Genomic DNA, 18,237 nt, shown 5'->3' with positions numbered 1-18,237 from the left:
ATAAGAAAGAAAAAATTTTTGAGAGCTCCTCACACTATTGTATTGATATATTTTGCTTTGGCTACATTGATACAATATTAGAAAGCACTCCTTTTTGCAGATATAATCGTGTGAGCTTATGAAGATATATCTTTTTTTCCGGGTTTTTATTAATTTTATTTTTGAAAAATTTTCTTTTTTATCACTATTCTGTAATGTTTTCTCTACATTTTAAACTAATTTTTTTTAATCTTGAGTTCGTAATGTAGTAAAAATTCTTATTCGGATTTTACGCAGCGTCCTTAAAGTATTAAATGGGACCAAGTAACTCCGCAATAAAACTTTAAAGATATTTAAGGGATTTAGTTTAATAAATATCAACGTTAAATGTTTTAGAAAAATTAATTTTTTATTATGATTTTCCTACCACTACTTACTACTACCTACTTACTCGTTTGTTAAAAAAAAATATTAAAAATATCTTCTTGTAAAAAAATTTTGTTTATTGAAATGTGTTCTTAAGATTAATCTCTTTACGCGATTTACTTAAGCTTCAAGTATTTGAAGAAAAAAAAGCTTTTATTTGCTTACACATTTGAGATTCGACGCTGATTTAAAATAAGAAAGCGACGCTTGTCTTAAAAAGAGATTTAACTGACTCTCGTTGTTTCTAAAATGGAAATCTCTTTAACAAAATAAAGGATTAAATCGATTTTAAAATTCTATATTTTAAATCAAGAATTAGAATAGAAAAAAAAATGATGAAATGTCATAAGCAGTTGTTTTAAGAATCAAACTACAAATCTTTGCGTAGCAAATCGTTCTCATAACAATTTTCAGCATCTCACTTCTTACAAGTAACTAACTTACAGATTATAATAAGTAACCGATTTATAATAAGTGACGAAATTGATAAAGATGTAAAAGCATTGTAAAAAATCAGATTTTAAGTTTACAGCTTCAAGCTTAATAATAATTAGAAAACGTAGGAGAAAAAAATTCTAACTTTTAAAACCAGTTTATAATAACTGATAAATTTGATAAAGATATAAAAGTATTGTAAAATATCAGATTTTAGCTACCACAATGTATTCGAATGAACTTCAATGTATGTCATAATTAAAAATGCGCTAGTTAAAATATGGAAATTTAATTAGTGAAATATGTATCAATTTATGTTAATATTTATTTATGTCAACTTATGTATATGTATGTCAAATTATGTTTATATTTATATATGTCAACTTAAATTCGGTGAATCAGATATTCAAATGTAATATTTACTCAAGCAAAGTGCTTGTTTTTCTATTAGCTACCACATCGACTGCTAAATTCAAAATGTTATTACTATAAATTTTCTGTAAATTTCTAGATGTATGGGATAGGGGCCGCTAAGTGGCCCAGGTGCCCAATTTTTGTGAATAAAGTAAAGTAAAAAATATCAGATTTTATATTTTGAATTATAAGATCTCAATACAGATTCAAGCTTCATAATTGGAGAACAGACAAGAAGAAAATTCTAACTTTTAAAACTGGTTTATAATAACTGATACAATTGATAAAGATGCAAAAACATTGCAAAATATCACATTTTAAGTTGTGAATTATAAAATTCCAATACGTATTCACATTTTATAATTAAGGAGCATAAAGGGAATAAAGTTTTAAGTATTATTATTCTACGATAAAAAAAAATTAGATTTGTTTAAGAAAGATATTATTTTAGTTTCGTTTATTAATTTACTGTTCATTTCTTTCGTAAACTATTTCAAATTTGCAGATCTTCAGAGATGCCAACTTGCTCCGGACAGCAAATATATAATTCAAAGTGGTAGTTTATTAATTGTGACTCTTGGTTTAATAAATTCAATTTAGTAGATTGTTATCCACCACTATTTCTAAATAATTCGCAGGTTTATATAATTCATCATTTTGTAAAGTATTCTAACTGTATTCAATGCTAAATTGTCAATTGCAATTACATATATCCTAATTTTACTCATAATTTATCACAACTTATGATTGCATCAAATTTAATCCCAATCAATGATTAAATATCAATTGTTCTTTTTATATTCACGAAAATTTCTGATTATTGCATAAATCATGACTCATATTAATTATCAAATCATGTTTAATTTATCAAGCAAATATGCTTGATCTTCTGTAATGCTACCTAAATGATGCATAATTCAAAATGTTTTTAATTCAACCTGTAAATACTTCATGATGTATGGGATAGGGGCCGCTGCGCGGCCCAGGCACCCAATTTTTTGTTAAATAAAGAAAAAAGGAAAGAATACTTAAGTCATGCTGTACCAATTAAAAAGCAAGTAGAAATAGTCAAATATTTGGAAAATTTACTTTGTAGTTACTTACCGTTTTTATAATTATTTTGGCGTGTCCGGAGCAGTTGGCATCTCTGGATCTTAGTCACTTAATGTACTGAGTGACAATCTTTAAGTGCTTTTGGAGTGAAAGAAGGATTCAAGGGCATTTTGAAAACAAACATTCGACCAGTACTCTCAAAAAACCTCTCTTTTGGAAGAAAATTATACACCAAGAGACAAAAATCATTGAAATGAGTGGCAGAGATTTAAATATGAGGTTTGAAGAATATCTATTTTTGAAGTGTGATATTAAAACTGGCGTGAAAGTTAAATTCCTAGAGTACAATAATTTGCATTTATAAGTTGTCAATCTCAAAGAAATTTAAAAGAAATAAGGACAACAAAATGCCTGGACTAAAACATTTTGCTAATATTAAATTTTTAGTCTCAACGAAGTTTAACTGTATAAACAACCTTAATTAATGATGATACACAATTTAAACATTAGTACGAGAAAAAGATAAAAATTATTATTGTAGGATTTATTCAGAGAAAATTTTATTTTATTTCGTTAGAATCAACATATAATCAATAGACGTGTTTACAAGCTTTAAATTCCCCGAAATTATAACTTAAACAAATATGTAACTAATATTTATATAATTATTTTTTTAGTAACATAATATACTTGTCTGACAATTTTTACGAGCATTATTACATTCTTAGTATTATTTACTTATTCTTCATCAAATTGGGAAACCTTAATTTAAAAATATCCGAAGTTGTTTTTTAAAAACAAAATCACATGGGACGAATGCGTAAATTTTAATTAAATTGAGATGCAAGCAATCTTTAATATCGATTTAAAAAAGTAATATTAAGCAAGAACATAATTTCAGGTTCAAAGTAATTTTAAATATATTTGATTTTAAAAGCGATATTTATTTACTAAAATTCACTTCTCTCATAATGCAGAAATGTCACCTTGTTCCGTTTTGTAAAAATATGTTTTCTTGTCGTACCGAATTTATTTTCAGTTTAGTTATTTTAAGTAATTTTCCGACCACAACACATCAAAATATCATANAATCCGTGATAATTCGAATTTCAGCCCAATTACCGCCTTTTTATGCTCAGACTGCATACTATCAAAATACTATTAACTTTATCATAAAACTCTACTCAAGGGGATCTCCCCATTCCAAAGATGATTTCACTTCAAAACAAAAGATTTACTTCTTTAAGGACTTGATTTGTCGTTACAACATACTACAACTTCAAAGATATTTAGGACCTCCTAGAATACGACAAAACAGAATCGATGAATTCGTTAGTGGCGCCAAACGCCGAGATAACCCCAATATCCAGCATCTTATTGTAATAAACAAAGCCGATTATAACAGTCTATTACGCAGATGACACCGGTATTATTATTAAATCCAGAAACCCAAATCATGCTCTTCAAAAATTACAGGACCATATATACGAAATAGAAGATTGGTGCTTAAAATGAAAAACTGCAGTAAACGCTGGAAAATCACAAATATTAATTATACAAAAAAGAAGAATTAAAATACTTCCACAACTTCATCCAAAAATTTTCAATACACCAATACCAATAGTTAAAAAAGCAAATTATCTTGACCTTGTAATCAATAGCTAACTCACCTGGAATGATCATATCAAAAGCACAATAGATAAAGCAAATGCAGCAATAATAGCCATACAACCATTAATATATAATCAGAATATGTCACTTAAGCTAAAGAAGCTACTTTATACAGCAATTATCAGCCCAATACTTACCTATGCCTCACCTGCCTGGACAACGATACCTCAACATCTACTGAAGAAATTAAACCAATATCAAAACAAGATCCTGAGAAAAATAACCTGTGCAATATGGTTCATCTGGAATACCATTACACATGCAGACCTCAAAATACCAACTCTATCACAGCATATATACAAGCTGAACGCAGATTTTTTCGATAAAGCCATAGAATGTAAAACAGCAAATTTTAATGAAATCTTTAAATTTGAAAATTATATCAAAGATTAAAACTGCAGACCAATAGCTGCACATTTCACCTCATATCATAACTATCAAAACAAATGATCAACCTTTCTGAAAATAACGTTTCCTCATGCTGATACAATTCTGAACAACTCCAAAATCAAACAAACACAGTTTAGAGCAAGCTGCTCATTTTATTTTTTGATTCCTATTAGTTATTCAAGCAAAGTGCTTGAAACATTCATAAAAGCAACTCCACTGCCTGCTTACCTCAATGCTCAACCAAAACAGTGTTAAAATTCCAGATGAATGGGATAGGGGTCACTTCGCGGCCCAGGTGCCCAATAAAATCAAAACACTAGGACTAGGATCTTATTGTAATGTCAGTCCCGACCTTAAGTAATTTAAAAGTCTGTCTGCAATGTCTTTTAAATAGCCTTTTTATTACCACTAAAAAAAGAGCGTTCGCCTTCCAATGACATGAAACGGGTTCGAATACCAGCAATGTTCAGTCGAATTCTTCTCCCACCTTTCACCGACCACAGTACTGACTTAAAATATCCTCAGTGGCAGACGGATCATGGGTTGGAGTACCCTTGCCGGCGGTCTGTCCGTGGGAGGTTTCTTTTTTTTTCCTCTCCATGTAACGGAAATGCGGGCTAATTCCATCAAAAAGTCCTCCACGAACGCAAATTTCACCCAATACTTGACCCAGGAATTCCCTTGTCTTCTGAATCGGGTTCAAAATTACAAAGCTACGGAGTTGGAACATTAGTCGTCGTAAACCCAAAATTAGACTGGCTATTCAAATGCGGTTATAATGCCTCCAGCAAAACATTTTTCCAAGAGCATAAAAGTTGTAGAAATACCACGGTCGACTCGATTGCAAACTGTAGTAACTAATAAAATTCAAAATTTTATTAAAAGTACCTATGTTTTCTAGCCTATTTTTTTCCAGCTTACTAAAGGAAAATAGATATTAAGGAACGATTATGGTTTGAATATGAATAATTTGAAATGAAAGCCTTAGTGGTAATTACGGTTGAATAGCTCAAAGATAAACAATAAACAAAAATTAACTGAGTTTCTACCGCTTTTTACATTTTTAGTCGCCTGTGGAATCATTGACGTATGCCTATCAAAGGAAAACTTTTATCCGGGGTTGCCCATTTTGTAAAAGAAAAGGTATTGATTGTCAGAGTATTCCATTTCCACTTTTTAAAATTGAAGATAACTTAGTGTGAGTACCACTACTTATTTAAAAGTCTTAGTTTATTTGCATGCTAAAATTCACTAATCGCCTTTACATTACTTTAGTAATTAGTCTTAACTGTTTGTAATTTACGAAGAAAAGAAAAAAAAATGAAATATCTTTATCACCAGTATATTATTTCTATAAAAAATTTTACATATTTTTTTCTAACTTTTTATGACCGTGATCATCAATTATGTCTCTTATTTTTCAAAAATCAATTATTGTACATATCAAATCATGTTTTATCTCTATTTTTAATTTAAGTCTACAATCAATATTTTTGGTGTTATGTAAAAACGTCAATTTGCCTTTTAGAAATTTTTCATTGTTTTTTTTATTTCACAAGCGAATGGCTTGATTTTTTTAAGGCTACCACAATGTTTGCCAAATCAATGTATTTTACCTTACCTATTTCATCATATTTTTAACTTAATAAGGAAATTACCAAACACATAACACTGAGCCGTGGTGGCTCGGGGGATAGAGAGTTCACCTTCCAATGAGGTGAACCGGGTTTGAATCCCAGCAATGTCTAGTCGATAAGAATTCCGCATCGGACTCACACCGACCACAGTGCTGACGAAAAACATCCTCAGAGGTAAACGTATCATGGGTTAGAGTCCCATTTCCGTCTGGCTAACCGTGGGATGTTCTCGTGATTTTCCTCTCCTTGTAACGCAAATGCGGATTAGTTCCATCGGAAAGTCCTCCATGAAGGAAAATGTTTCACAATATTTGATCCAGGAGCTCCCTTGTCTACTGTATTGGATTCGAAATTACAAGGCTATGGAGTTAAATATTAGTTGTCGTAGACTCAAAATAAGGTCGGCTGTTCACCGACGGTTATGAAATAAAATTTAAAAAAAATCATAACTTTGATGAAATATTACAGGTTAAGAATTGTATATTAAACTTGGAAACTTGCTCACGAACTCCCGTATTTCCTTCACATTCATATTTTTTAATTATTCATTTTTTTAAAAAAGCCGATTAAGAAAAAAGAGCGAAGATTATTTTGTTAACAGAAAAGATTCTAATTAGAATTCTATGTAAACACATTTTGATAACAAAAGGATTGATAGTATGAATGCGAAAATAAATCATCTATACTTCAAAAAACGAAAATTACAAGAATGCTTAATTTATGAACACAATAAGAAAAATAGATGAGACGTAATTTTACCAGTTAACAAGATTTTTATTGTAATAATAATTTAAATTGAAACGGATTTTATTTTTCACTAATTAAGCTTTTTTATTTTCTAATTTTCTAAAAATATCAATACAAATATTGATGTCTGATTTTGTTTTTTCATTCTTTTCTATATCAACTGCAAATAAAATAAGGATCGAGAGAGATATATAAAAACGAAAATTTATACAACAAAGAATAAAAATTGTTTAAAGGACACTCAAATTATTATTGTTGAATGAAGCACTCAAATTTCAATAACTTTCCAACAAAATGAAATTCCTTAAAAATTTATGACAGATAAAGTAGATTTTTGTTACTATTAGCAGGAGTATTTTTTTTTAAAGATATCAATTTAATGGTTAGTGATACATAAATGCCAACATACTCCGTTTCGTACAAAAATATTTTCTAGTGATAACAAAATTTTAGTGATTTTCAGTTTAATATTTTGCAGTTTTCAGTAATTTCTCCACCAATACAAATCAAAGTTTTAATATTTTAAATGAAATGCAACTTAATAGCATTTATCTCCCACAAAACCTCTTCTCTCTCTTAAACTTGTTTGTTCAATCTCACTACTTCCTTTTAATTTTCCCTCAGTAAAAGATACTGAACCCCAACCTTCACCTTTCAAGTTGCGCTTCGGCGATTTATTATTTATTTCGACTCAGATGAATTAGTAAGAGCCCCTAGCGGTACTGATGCTAAGATAACCATCACATACGAGTATGAGCATTTATATTATATTTTAGAGAGCTACCCGGCACGAGTTGTAATTACCAGGACGGCCGGGTCTCTACTTTAACAGAGCCACACTTACTTACACATGTACACACATCCTCACAATACTTTAACTCGCCCCCCTTTTGTATGCATTTCCAAACTGTAAATATTCATTAGTGTTTATTTTCTCAATGTAAATAATTTTAATTTAGCCTTTTTTCATGTACTTTTTTAATACTTGTAATTTCGATATTATCTAATAATGGCAAAGTGCCATTTTTTTCTCTCTCACGAACTCAATTTTGCGATCCAAGCTTTATTTTTGTCATGTATGTTTCCTAGTCTAATTTTAGGATGAACGGGAAAAGGGCCGTAATGGCCTCAGACGCCCAATTCCACTACAACGGACGATAGTTGTAATCTCGAGGTGACAATTTTTACGAGGAATTGTCCGTATTTTACAGGTTTTACTATTTAATTCTCTACCAATTTCTTAAAAGGTTTGCTGAAAGCGGAGCAGTTGGCATTACTGCATACATTCTATTAATTCGGCTATACTTGTCGAGATTTTCGACCGAAAATGCGCAAACGTTCACTTTCTATAAATATCTTTTAGATAACTTTAATATTTCATTAATTTTATTTTTCTGCTGTTTTTCAAGGTTCTAAAGATATCGAATACTCAGATGGAGCAAATACTTTCTGGTGAAAGATTTTCTCGCTTAATTTAAGCATATCTCAATGAAAATATGATCATATTTTTTATAATATTTCTATGCATAGCTTATAATGTGGGTTGAGTACATGTAGTGGCAAAGTTTGCTTTTGAAGAAAGAAAGGAAAATTTGCTGTTTTTACTACCACTTTCTTAAATTGTCGAGATAAATAGCAGTTTCGAGATCTATTTATAAAACCAACATAATTTTAAGAATTGGAAAAGAAGGATAGTTTCTTTTAAAAAATTCCTCTTACTTAATTTATTTTGATCCCGATAGGTAAAATCAATCACAACGACCTGTAAAAGGTAGCAGATATGCTTCCAAATAACGCACTTGAGCTTCGTGAAAAATTCAGATCATTTATTAGAAATTCTTTAACACGTTGAATGCCATGGGGCCACAGGCACTGAGTTTGTTCGTAGCTCCACAGGGGTCACTGGTGACCGACGAACCAAAATTATTAGAAACACATAATTCGACTAATGCTTTCTTTTTTTCTTCATATTATTATCATTACTAAAATGGTTTAAAGAAATTAATGCAATATAGAACACACAAAAATAGTTTTATTTATATACACTGAGAGGCCAACTTGCTCCGGTTAGCGAATAAATATTTTCAAGTGATATATGATCATTAGATTAAAAGTTATTCCAGCTGTTCCGTTTTTCATTTAACGTCCTATGCAATGACTATTTTATCAGTGTTCGCATAGATTGGGTTACATTTTCTATTAAGTTAATTTAATAATATTTAAGATCAAACTTTTATCCGGGACGCGGATGAGCTGAACAGCACAAGTCTTACCAGGAGAAAACCAAAGTTAAGTGAAACTGCCCTTGTTGGCAATTCTGCGTTCCCCTATTAAAGGCTAAACCAATGAGCTGTTAATTATTATATCATAGCTACCACTAAAAGAAATGGCTGCTAGTAATTTTATATAACTTTTCTGATGTGACTTATAGAATGATAAAGAGATGAAAACTAAAATACATATTAAAAATATTTTAAAAACAAAAGTGGTCGATAGAAGTTAACTAAGTGTGTATTATCTTAGTTTTCGAATAATAGTAACGTTAAGTATTTATAGAAAAAGTGGAATTTATGTAAATGGATATTATATTTAGCTCTTAACTATCACTTCAATTATATGAGTCCCTGTAACTTAAGTGTAGAGAGCTACCCGGCACGAGTGGTAATTACCAGGACGGCCGGGTCTCTACTTTGACAGAGCCACACTTACTTACACATATACACACATCCTCACAATACCTTAACTCGCCTCCCTTTTGTATGTATTTCCAAACTGTAAATATTCATTAGTGTTTATTTTCCCATTGTACTTCAATTTTACCTTTTTTCATGTACATTTTTATTACTTGTAATTTTGTCATTGCCTAATAGTGGCAAAGTGCCATTTTTCTTTTCTCAAGAACTCCATTTGCTCCCCAAATTTTAATTTTGTCATGTATGTTTCTTAGTTTAATTTCATGATGAATGGGAAAAGGGCCGTAAAGCCTCAGACGCCCAGTTCCACTACAACGAACGAACGACCGAGCATTTATCTCATGGTGGCTTTTTCAAAGAGTGAGAGTGGCTATCCTTATTCTACAGATTTTATTGTTTAATTTCCTGCTAATTTATTACAACTTCAGACCTGCCAACTTTTAATCCCTTCCATTATCATTTTTCCCAGTGGTATTAAAATGGAATTAAAACTTCAATTTTAAGCAAGCAAATACGTTGTATTTGAAAAAAATTAAGCTGACAACCATGATAGTAGCGCATTTTAATATATAAGCTTAATTTTTGTAAGAATAGTGGTGATCAAAATCATTTTAAAATTAAATTTATAAAAGAAAAAATAGTATGTATTTACTACCACTTTAAATATGAAAATAAAATCTCCCGCAAAATCTGGAAGAGTTGGCAGGTATGCAACTTTTAAAGAAAGCGGAGCATTTGCTCTGCTATTTTCCAGTGGCAGCAAAGTTAATTTCAGATCAAAAAAAATAATTAAATTATTCTTCCACTTTTACGCATCAAATATTTAACGCCTTATATGAAATCAGAGATGCCAACTTGCTCCGCTTTGTAAAAATACTATTTTCTAGTGGTAGCGAAATTCAAGTTACTTTTAGTTTAGTATTTATCCTTTTAAGAAATTTCTTCACCACTTAATATCAAAAATTATAAGTATCACATAGCTGCCAACTCTTGCGGTTTTCCCGGAAGATTTTACTTTCGTAATTAAAGTGGAACCGAAACTCTTGTCATGCCATTAGACTTTTTGAATTATAATTATAAATGAGTTTGACCACCGCTACATATAAATAATTACAACAAATATATAAAAGCATACTAATCTTATAGACAGCGGAATTTAACCTAGTCAAAATATAAATACATTTTTGAGTAAGATTGTTTTACTACCACTTGAAAAATCCATTCTCAGAAGGAGTAAAAGTTGGCAGGTATGATATCATATAAAATGCAAGGTTAAGGCATCAATCAACTGATTACACAATTAAAAGGTAGGCGTAACTGCCCGTCACTAACAAATTTCACTTTATAGTTTACTACCACTTTATTAAAACTATTCCAGAAAGCGGAGCGGTTGGCATCCCTGTGAAATACAATTTTGCTGCAGTCATCTCGTAGACAGGGATATTACAGGCGACTAAAAAACTAATACTTGATAGAAATTCCATTTATTTCAATCGTAACTACCACTATGATTTACATATCAAATTATTAACATTTAAGCCAAAATAATAACAGTTAATCATTTTAATTAACAAAAAGAATTTCCAAAAATTTGATATATTAATTTGCAAATTTAATTCTCCATAAATAAAATTTTATCAGTCACTACATTTTTATTTTTGCAGCCTGACGTCTGAGTATGGATTTAATAAATTTATCCCGTATACTGCAACTTTGACAAATCAGGATGTGAGGAGAAAATTTTATAAACATCTTTTATCTTCAAAAATTAATGTGTAGTGGTAGTTGCAAATTCATTACAATATCGATAATTATTTCGTTCTTTTCAACTTTTCTAATTCCTAGATGGCCGAAAGTAAGCATTAAAATTGATCTCTTCTACAGTATGCTAAAAAAACGGACCTCCCTAAATAACTTCTCATCTAATGATCGGATTTTCACTTTCTAGCACTCAATCTTAAGGGCTTGAGGGAGTGACCTCAAATATGTTAATTATTAGGTGCAAACTATATTTTAAGTTACGAAATCAAACACGAAAACGTACTTTCTCTGAATAAATATGCATTTTTTCCCGACGTATTCGGTTTTATACTACACGGGATAGCCGCAATCTGGACCCAATAGTTTGGTCAAGAGAGCTCTCCAAAGTTTCACACCTTAATGCTAATTTTACGTTTTGAGTACTTCGCTATATCTCGAGAATTTTGCAAGATAATTGAAAATTTTTTGTACACAATAATAAAATTTGTTTATCCAAAGGTAATTCCACTCAAAAAAATAATCTTTAATTAATATTTATTATTTCATTTAGTAATGGTTGAAAAAATTTTGTCTTGAAAGTCATAAAAATTTTCGCATCATTTTAAAGAATGTAATTTTATTAGTTGAAATACAAAATTTGAGCGAAATCGGGCAAATAGTTTCTAATAAATCAAATTTCAAATAACTGACTTTTTTGAAACAAAATTTTTCAGGAATTATTCAATCTCCGTTCATTAAGATTGAGTACTAGAACGTGAAGATCCGATCATAAAATCAAAAATTATTCAAGGTGGTGCGTTTTTGTTTTGTTTTTTTGACTCACTGTACAAGGAATTAAAATTAGGAATATCCTTTCTACTGTATGTAAAGACTCCTGTTAATCCTATTTAGTTTATTTTTCTTTTATATACAATTCCTTATCCTTTCTAGTCAACGGCAGTAAATTTCTATTACCGTTAGGACGTTAATCTTAACACAGTTAAGATTTAATCTTAACATCTTAAATACGTTTACTTCGAATTAACGAAACAGAAAAAATTGAGTTTTTAAAATCAATCAGGGTTTATTTTTAAAAATGAGTTAAAAAAATAGGCAAAAATGAGTTAACCCTTCCCGGCGTAGAAATGTTTACGTAATATTTTAGACAGGCTGCGTATTAGCTACTTAGACCTTAATTGTCAATTCTATGTAAAATAAGTTTCATAAAAACCTTTAGAAATATTAAAAAGTCGTGTCAATACCGCCCTAAAAAGTTGCAAATTTCTTTTTATTAGCTTTCTCTTTCAAATTTCACTTTAAATTTTAAGTAAATTAATTTAATAAGTATTAATCTTGATGATGAAGGCTAATTAATTAAACAATATTTTTTCTTAATTTTACTGTTACTTTTTAAATTTTAGAGGGATCATCTTGTCAAAAAGTTGTGACTGAACTTTGTGTTTCATAAAAAATAGTGTTTGCTAAGACTGGGACGTTTAGATATAAATTAGTTTTACACTTTTTAGTGATTTGCAATATTTTTGAAATTATAGATACTAGATAAGCTATACTGTGCTGGAAAAAGTTAGAGAATTAAAAAAAAAATTTGTTACTTCTTAACCTGTTTGCATCAAACATCGATCCAGAAGAACATTTTTCACCCAAGTAAAAAGTAACTGCTATGAAAGTTGCTCGCTGAAAGAAATTATTTTGCAGAAACAAGATGTTTACAACCATTATATATTAATAGCATAAATCGAATAAGAAGTTTAAAACTAAAGTGAAGTTTAAAACTATCACTTTTTTTACATAGGTGTTTTTCAAATTTAAACAACTTTTTGCAAATCGTCATTAAGCAGACAGTTTTCTAGATTTTTGATTAAGATATAAATTTTCCAAAATATATAACACCAAAAAATTGATTCCACTATTTTTTATAAGTTTTAAAGTAACCTTATAATTCAGATGTCAAATTTAAATAATATATTTAAAGTTGTAATATAATGAAAGATACCAACTGCTCTGGACACGTCAAAATAAATTAAAAAAACGATAAATAACTACAAGGTAAATTTTGCAAATATTTTACTATTTTTGCTTGCTTTTAAAAAGGTATAGCATGACGTAAGTATCATAGCATACCTGCCAACTTTTAATCCTTTCCATTATAATTTTTCCCAGTGGTGTTGAAATGGAATTAAAACTTCAATTTTAAGCAAACAAATACGTTGTATTTGAGAAAACTTAAGTTTGCAACCATGATAGTAACGCATATTGATATATGCGCTTAATTTTTGTAAGAAAAGTGGTGATCAAAATCATTTAGAAATTAAATTTATAAAAGAAAAAATAGCATATATTTACTACCACTTTAAATATGAAAATAAAATCTTCCGGCAAATCTGGAAGAGTTGGTAAGGTATGTCATAGAGTAGTGAATTATATAAGCCTACGAATTATATAGAAATATAGGTGGATAAAAATTTACTAAATTGAATTTATTAAACCAAGAATCACAATTGATAAACTACCACTTTAAAATATTTATTTGCTGTCTGGAACTACATTAATTTACGGGGGCGCCTGCACAATTATTGTGCTTAGCACAGGTAGGAAAATTTTGATACCTGACGAAATGAAATTTTTGCAGGTGGAAAAAATTTAAATGAAGTTTGATCTCCGAATAATATTCACAACTTGCGCTTCAATTTGTAAATTAATATAATTTTATATTTAAAGTGGTAGCAAAATTTATTTCATTTGTGCTTCAATTTATTGATTAAATTTAGAAAAATTTTGAACACCATTACATTTAAATAAGTAGCTATATATATTTAACACTGAAATAATGAGTTCTGGCATGATTAAAATAAAATTTGCCTTAATATAAAAAAAATGCAACACCTGTGGTGTTTCATTTTTACACCTAATGTAAGTTATTAATAATAAACTTAAAGTCCAAAAATTATATCCTAAGGTGTTAAATTTTTAATTTAAGGTAGAAAACTAACTTGTAATATACGTAAAAATAAAACTCCTCAGGTAGATATGAGGTAAAACTACGTCTAACTTCAACCTCCGGAAATATACCTCCTTTTAACCTTAAAAACACCTTTTTTTTGTAAGGGAACTTTGACCTTTTTCGGTTACCAAACTTAAGTTACTTTTCAAATGCAAAGGNTTCCGATTGAATATATTTATGACACGCCTGTCCCGAAAAGGTTAAAGTGATACAGCATATATGTCGCAAAAGAACGTGTGCATACATGTTTAAAATTATAACAAAAATATCCGACAGAGCTAAGTAGTACATCTGTATATATTTGAGGGTAAATTCCCTAAAAAAATTTTTTTAATAAATACATCTTTAGCATCCCTGTATAATGTTCTTTCGCGGACAGAATTTTTCAGTTGACCCAATAATATGAATATTTAAATGTATTTAGTATATAACATTTAAAAAAAATTTTTATATCAAATAATTCAGTACTCGAAGATTATAAAACCATGTATTTCATTAAATATATTTTCATAAAAATGCGGTGCAATAAAATATCTTAATAGTGCATTGATGCAATAAACTTTTACCTTTATCGATGACTAAATAAAAGCAACTGTTAAAATGCATGAAGGTACAAAAAAGGTGTTCTGATATCGGTATCTTTTGCAAATACTAAAAGCACTCACCTTGCACATGGTACGAAGTCCAACCATCTTTAATAATAAGGGTCCTTCTGTTGTCATTCCGTGCACGGCGCACGGTTCTTGTGGTGAGGGATATTTTAGAACGACTTGCTTCCATAGCTTCGCTTTCATAAGTGTTCCTGACTCCACATTAGTTCGCGGAGAATTATTGGCGCTCGCGTCGCGTTTACTTTCGGTTTCTCGCAAGTAGACAACAAAAAAGTAATTCTCTAAAAATATTTTATTAGTGAGTTTTTTATTTGCATGTAGTGCGTAATTCGATATTTAAGAAACAAACTGAAAACAAGAAAATGGAAATAGGAACTCCCTCTTTCTATATGTTATTTATGAAAAATAAAGCAGTAATAATAGTTATTCGTAATGAATGAATTTCCCATATTATAACTATATAATTCATTCGTTTCACTTATAATAATTTATACGTGAAAGCCCTGTAATTTAAATAAATCGAAGTTTGCATTTACAGCGTAGAATTTTGTATTAAAAATAAAGTAAAATTTAGAATGTTAAAAAATGCACGAGCCCTTTTCATCGGTTCGAAAAAATATAGAGACAATTGTCCGTAATGAATATTTTCTTCTATATTTATTATAATTTATTTGTGAAAGCTTTAAAGAATGTAAATAAATAAAAGTTTGTGATGGCATTTACTGCGTACTGGAATTGTGCTGTATTAGAATTTAGAATGTTGAAGAATAACCAAGAAAATATTATTACGAATTTTTTTCTCAACAGTCATCATATTTTATGAGAGAAAGTATTAAATAATGTAACTAAAAGTTCTAATTTGTATTTACTGCATAAATTGCTGCAACAGAATTAAATTAAATATTTGATAACTGAAAAGTGCACTCTCTTTTCATTCTGTTCTGAAAAGCAACGGGGAAAATAATGTTCGTATCGAACGCCTTTTTAAAACTCAATACAATAATAGTAATGTAAATTTTATGAGACGCATTTTGCAGAAAAATGCAGTGCTTCTTAAAAATTGCATAGATGCAATAAACTTTAAACTTAATCGGTAACTAAACTAAAGCTAATTCCCAAATGTAAAGAGGTACGAAAACAGTACAATGTGACTAATCGGTTGATACAGCGTTCCCGCGGGCCTTGAAAATTTTAAAAAAACAGTAGCGAAAATAAAACAAATGTCGATACTTTAAAATCTGCGTTATCACCACTAGAATTTTTTAATTTATATATGCATGAAAATTTCAACTTCTCAACCACAAGAAATATCTTTTAGCATAACCCTAAATTTGCTACCACTACTAAAACTTTTCAAGGACCGCGGGAACACTGTTTAAATATGACCGCTTAGGTTAAGCATACACAATGTGTATAATTAAACACATTTTTTAAAAAAAATAAAATGAAGTAGCTTCTTGAATAAAAAATTAATGAAAGGCTCTGAAAATTCTTTAAGTGGTAGCAAAAGTAACATAAATTTTCATGTTTCAAACTACCAATAAATAATTTTTTAATTTGAAGGAAATATATGGGAGCAAAAAATATCTTTGTAAGAGTTTCGTAATTCTCAAATGCTTACTACATTTGAGAATGTTTCAGTAGTTTATAGAAAACCTTAGCTACCACTCATATTTTTCCTTGGAAATCCTATTAATGTAATGAACGTCGGCAACAAAACCAAAGCGACTTTCCAAAAGCTAAGAGGTTCAAAAAAAGTATAATATATCTAATAAGTTAATATTAGGTCTACCTGAAACTTCTGTCCGCATAAGTGCATGTCTCCTTTGATAGTGATGCAAATGGTTCTGTTATAAATGATAATGATTTACCTTTTAACTTAACCCGTTTTGTCCCGAATTTATATATTGAAATGATACAAAAAGTGGTTTCATGGAAAAAGCGGTATAATAAAATAATTGTTTTTCCTACTGTTAAGGCAATCAAAAAGTCATTGATAGATCAAAAAGTACTTGCTCCTTATAATTCTAGATCTAATCAGAAATAACTAAATCATTGTGGTATCTGAGAATCTTTTAATTCACCCAGATAAATGAAAATGCTGAAAAAAGTTTCCCACCACAATGAATGTTTTTGAAAAAAGGAACTGTCCTAAATATAGGACGCTGGGCGTTAACCGGTTTATAGAAGTGTTCTAGTTTTACCTCCACGAGACGGGTGAGTCATATGTGCATTCTCAGGGTATCGATAATCAAGGCAAAAAAGATAAAACTGGTAGCCAAACTATTTTTATAGCAGTTTATTTGTGAGCGGGGTAATAGTAGTTTGCTTTATTTAATTCACCACTACTTATTTCGAATTAAAAATTGTATGGTTACACTTTTAACACACAAGAATTGGGTGTGTTAAATTTAAAGTGAAAGCAAAAATAAGTCAAATCAGCTATGCCCAAAATTAAGCTACCAATTTATTATTTTTTACTCTCCTGATTCTGATTCCGCTAGAATATATTTATGACACGCCTGTCCCGAAAAGGTTAAAGTGATACAGCATATATGTCGCAAAAGAACGTGTGCATACATGTTTAAAATTATAACAAAAATATCCGACAGAGCTAAGTAGTACATCTGTATATATTTGAGGGTAAATTCCCTAAAAAAATTTTTTTAATAAATACATCTTTAGCATCCCTGTATAATGTTCTTTCGCGGACAGAATTTTTCAGTTGACCCAATAATATGAATATTTAAATGTATTTAGTATATAACATTTAAAAAAAATTTTTATATCAAATAATTCAGTACTCGAAGATTATAAAAACATGTATTTCATTAAATATATTTTCATAAAAATGCGGTGCAATAAAATATCTTAATAGTGCATTGATGCAATAAACTTTTACCTTTATCGATGACTAAATAAAAGCAACTGTTAAAATGCATGGAGGTACAAAAAAGGTGTTCTGATATCGGTATCTTTTGCAAATACTAAAAGCACTCACCTTGCACATGGTACGAAGTCCAACCATCTTTAATAATAAGGGTCCTTCTGTTGTCATTCCGTGCACGGCGCACAGTTCTTGTGGTGAGGGATATTTTAGAACGACTTGCTTCCATAGCTTCGCTTTCATAAGTGTTCCTGACTCCACATTAGTTCGCGGAGAATTATTGGCGCTCGCGTCGCGTTTACTTTCGGTTTCTCGCAAGTAGACAACAAAAAAGTAATTCTCTAAAAATATTTTATTAGTGAGTTTTTTATTTGCATGTAGTGCGTAATTCGATATTTAAGAAACAAACTGAAAACAAGAAAATGGAAATAGGAACTCCCTCTTTCTATATGTTATTTATGAAAAATAAAGCAGTAATAATAGTTATTCGTAATGAATAAATTTCCCATATTATAACTAATTAATTCATTCG

At 29.7% G+C, this 18,237-nt stretch overlaps 1 protein-coding gene across 2 annotated transcripts in view; it reads right to left on the bottom strand.

Annotated features, from left to right (window-relative positions):
- The window catches only part of LOC107451545 (dual specificity calcium/calmodulin-dependent 3',5'-cyclic nucleotide phosphodiesterase 1), a 552,109-nt gene extending 534,163 nt beyond the window's left edge, over window positions 1-17,946 (bottom strand). The window contains exon 1 of one of the 2 annotated variants that reach the window (XM_071186276.1): window positions 17,820-17,946. In XM_071186276.1, coding sequence (XP_071042377.1) covers window positions 17,820-17,934 — 115 coding nt within the window. In that variant the 5' untranslated portion in view covers window positions 17,935-17,946. Of the gene's footprint in view, window positions 1-14,872; window positions 15,002-17,819 lie in introns of those variants that run through there. The other variant, XM_043042289.2, reaches the window with a different exon arrangement.
- Window positions 17,947-18,237: the final 291 nt, after the last annotated feature.

Source organism: Parasteatoda tepidariorum, chromosome 10, assembly GCF_043381705.1.
Source record: "Parasteatoda tepidariorum isolate YZ-2023 chromosome 10, CAS_Ptep_4.0, whole genome shotgun sequence".
Taxonomy (NCBI): Eukaryota; Metazoa; Arthropoda; class Arachnida; order Araneae; family Theridiidae; genus Parasteatoda; species Parasteatoda tepidariorum.
The sequence above is the reverse complement of the archived record's forward strand: the minus strand, read 5'-3'. Positions and strand labels throughout refer to the sequence as shown.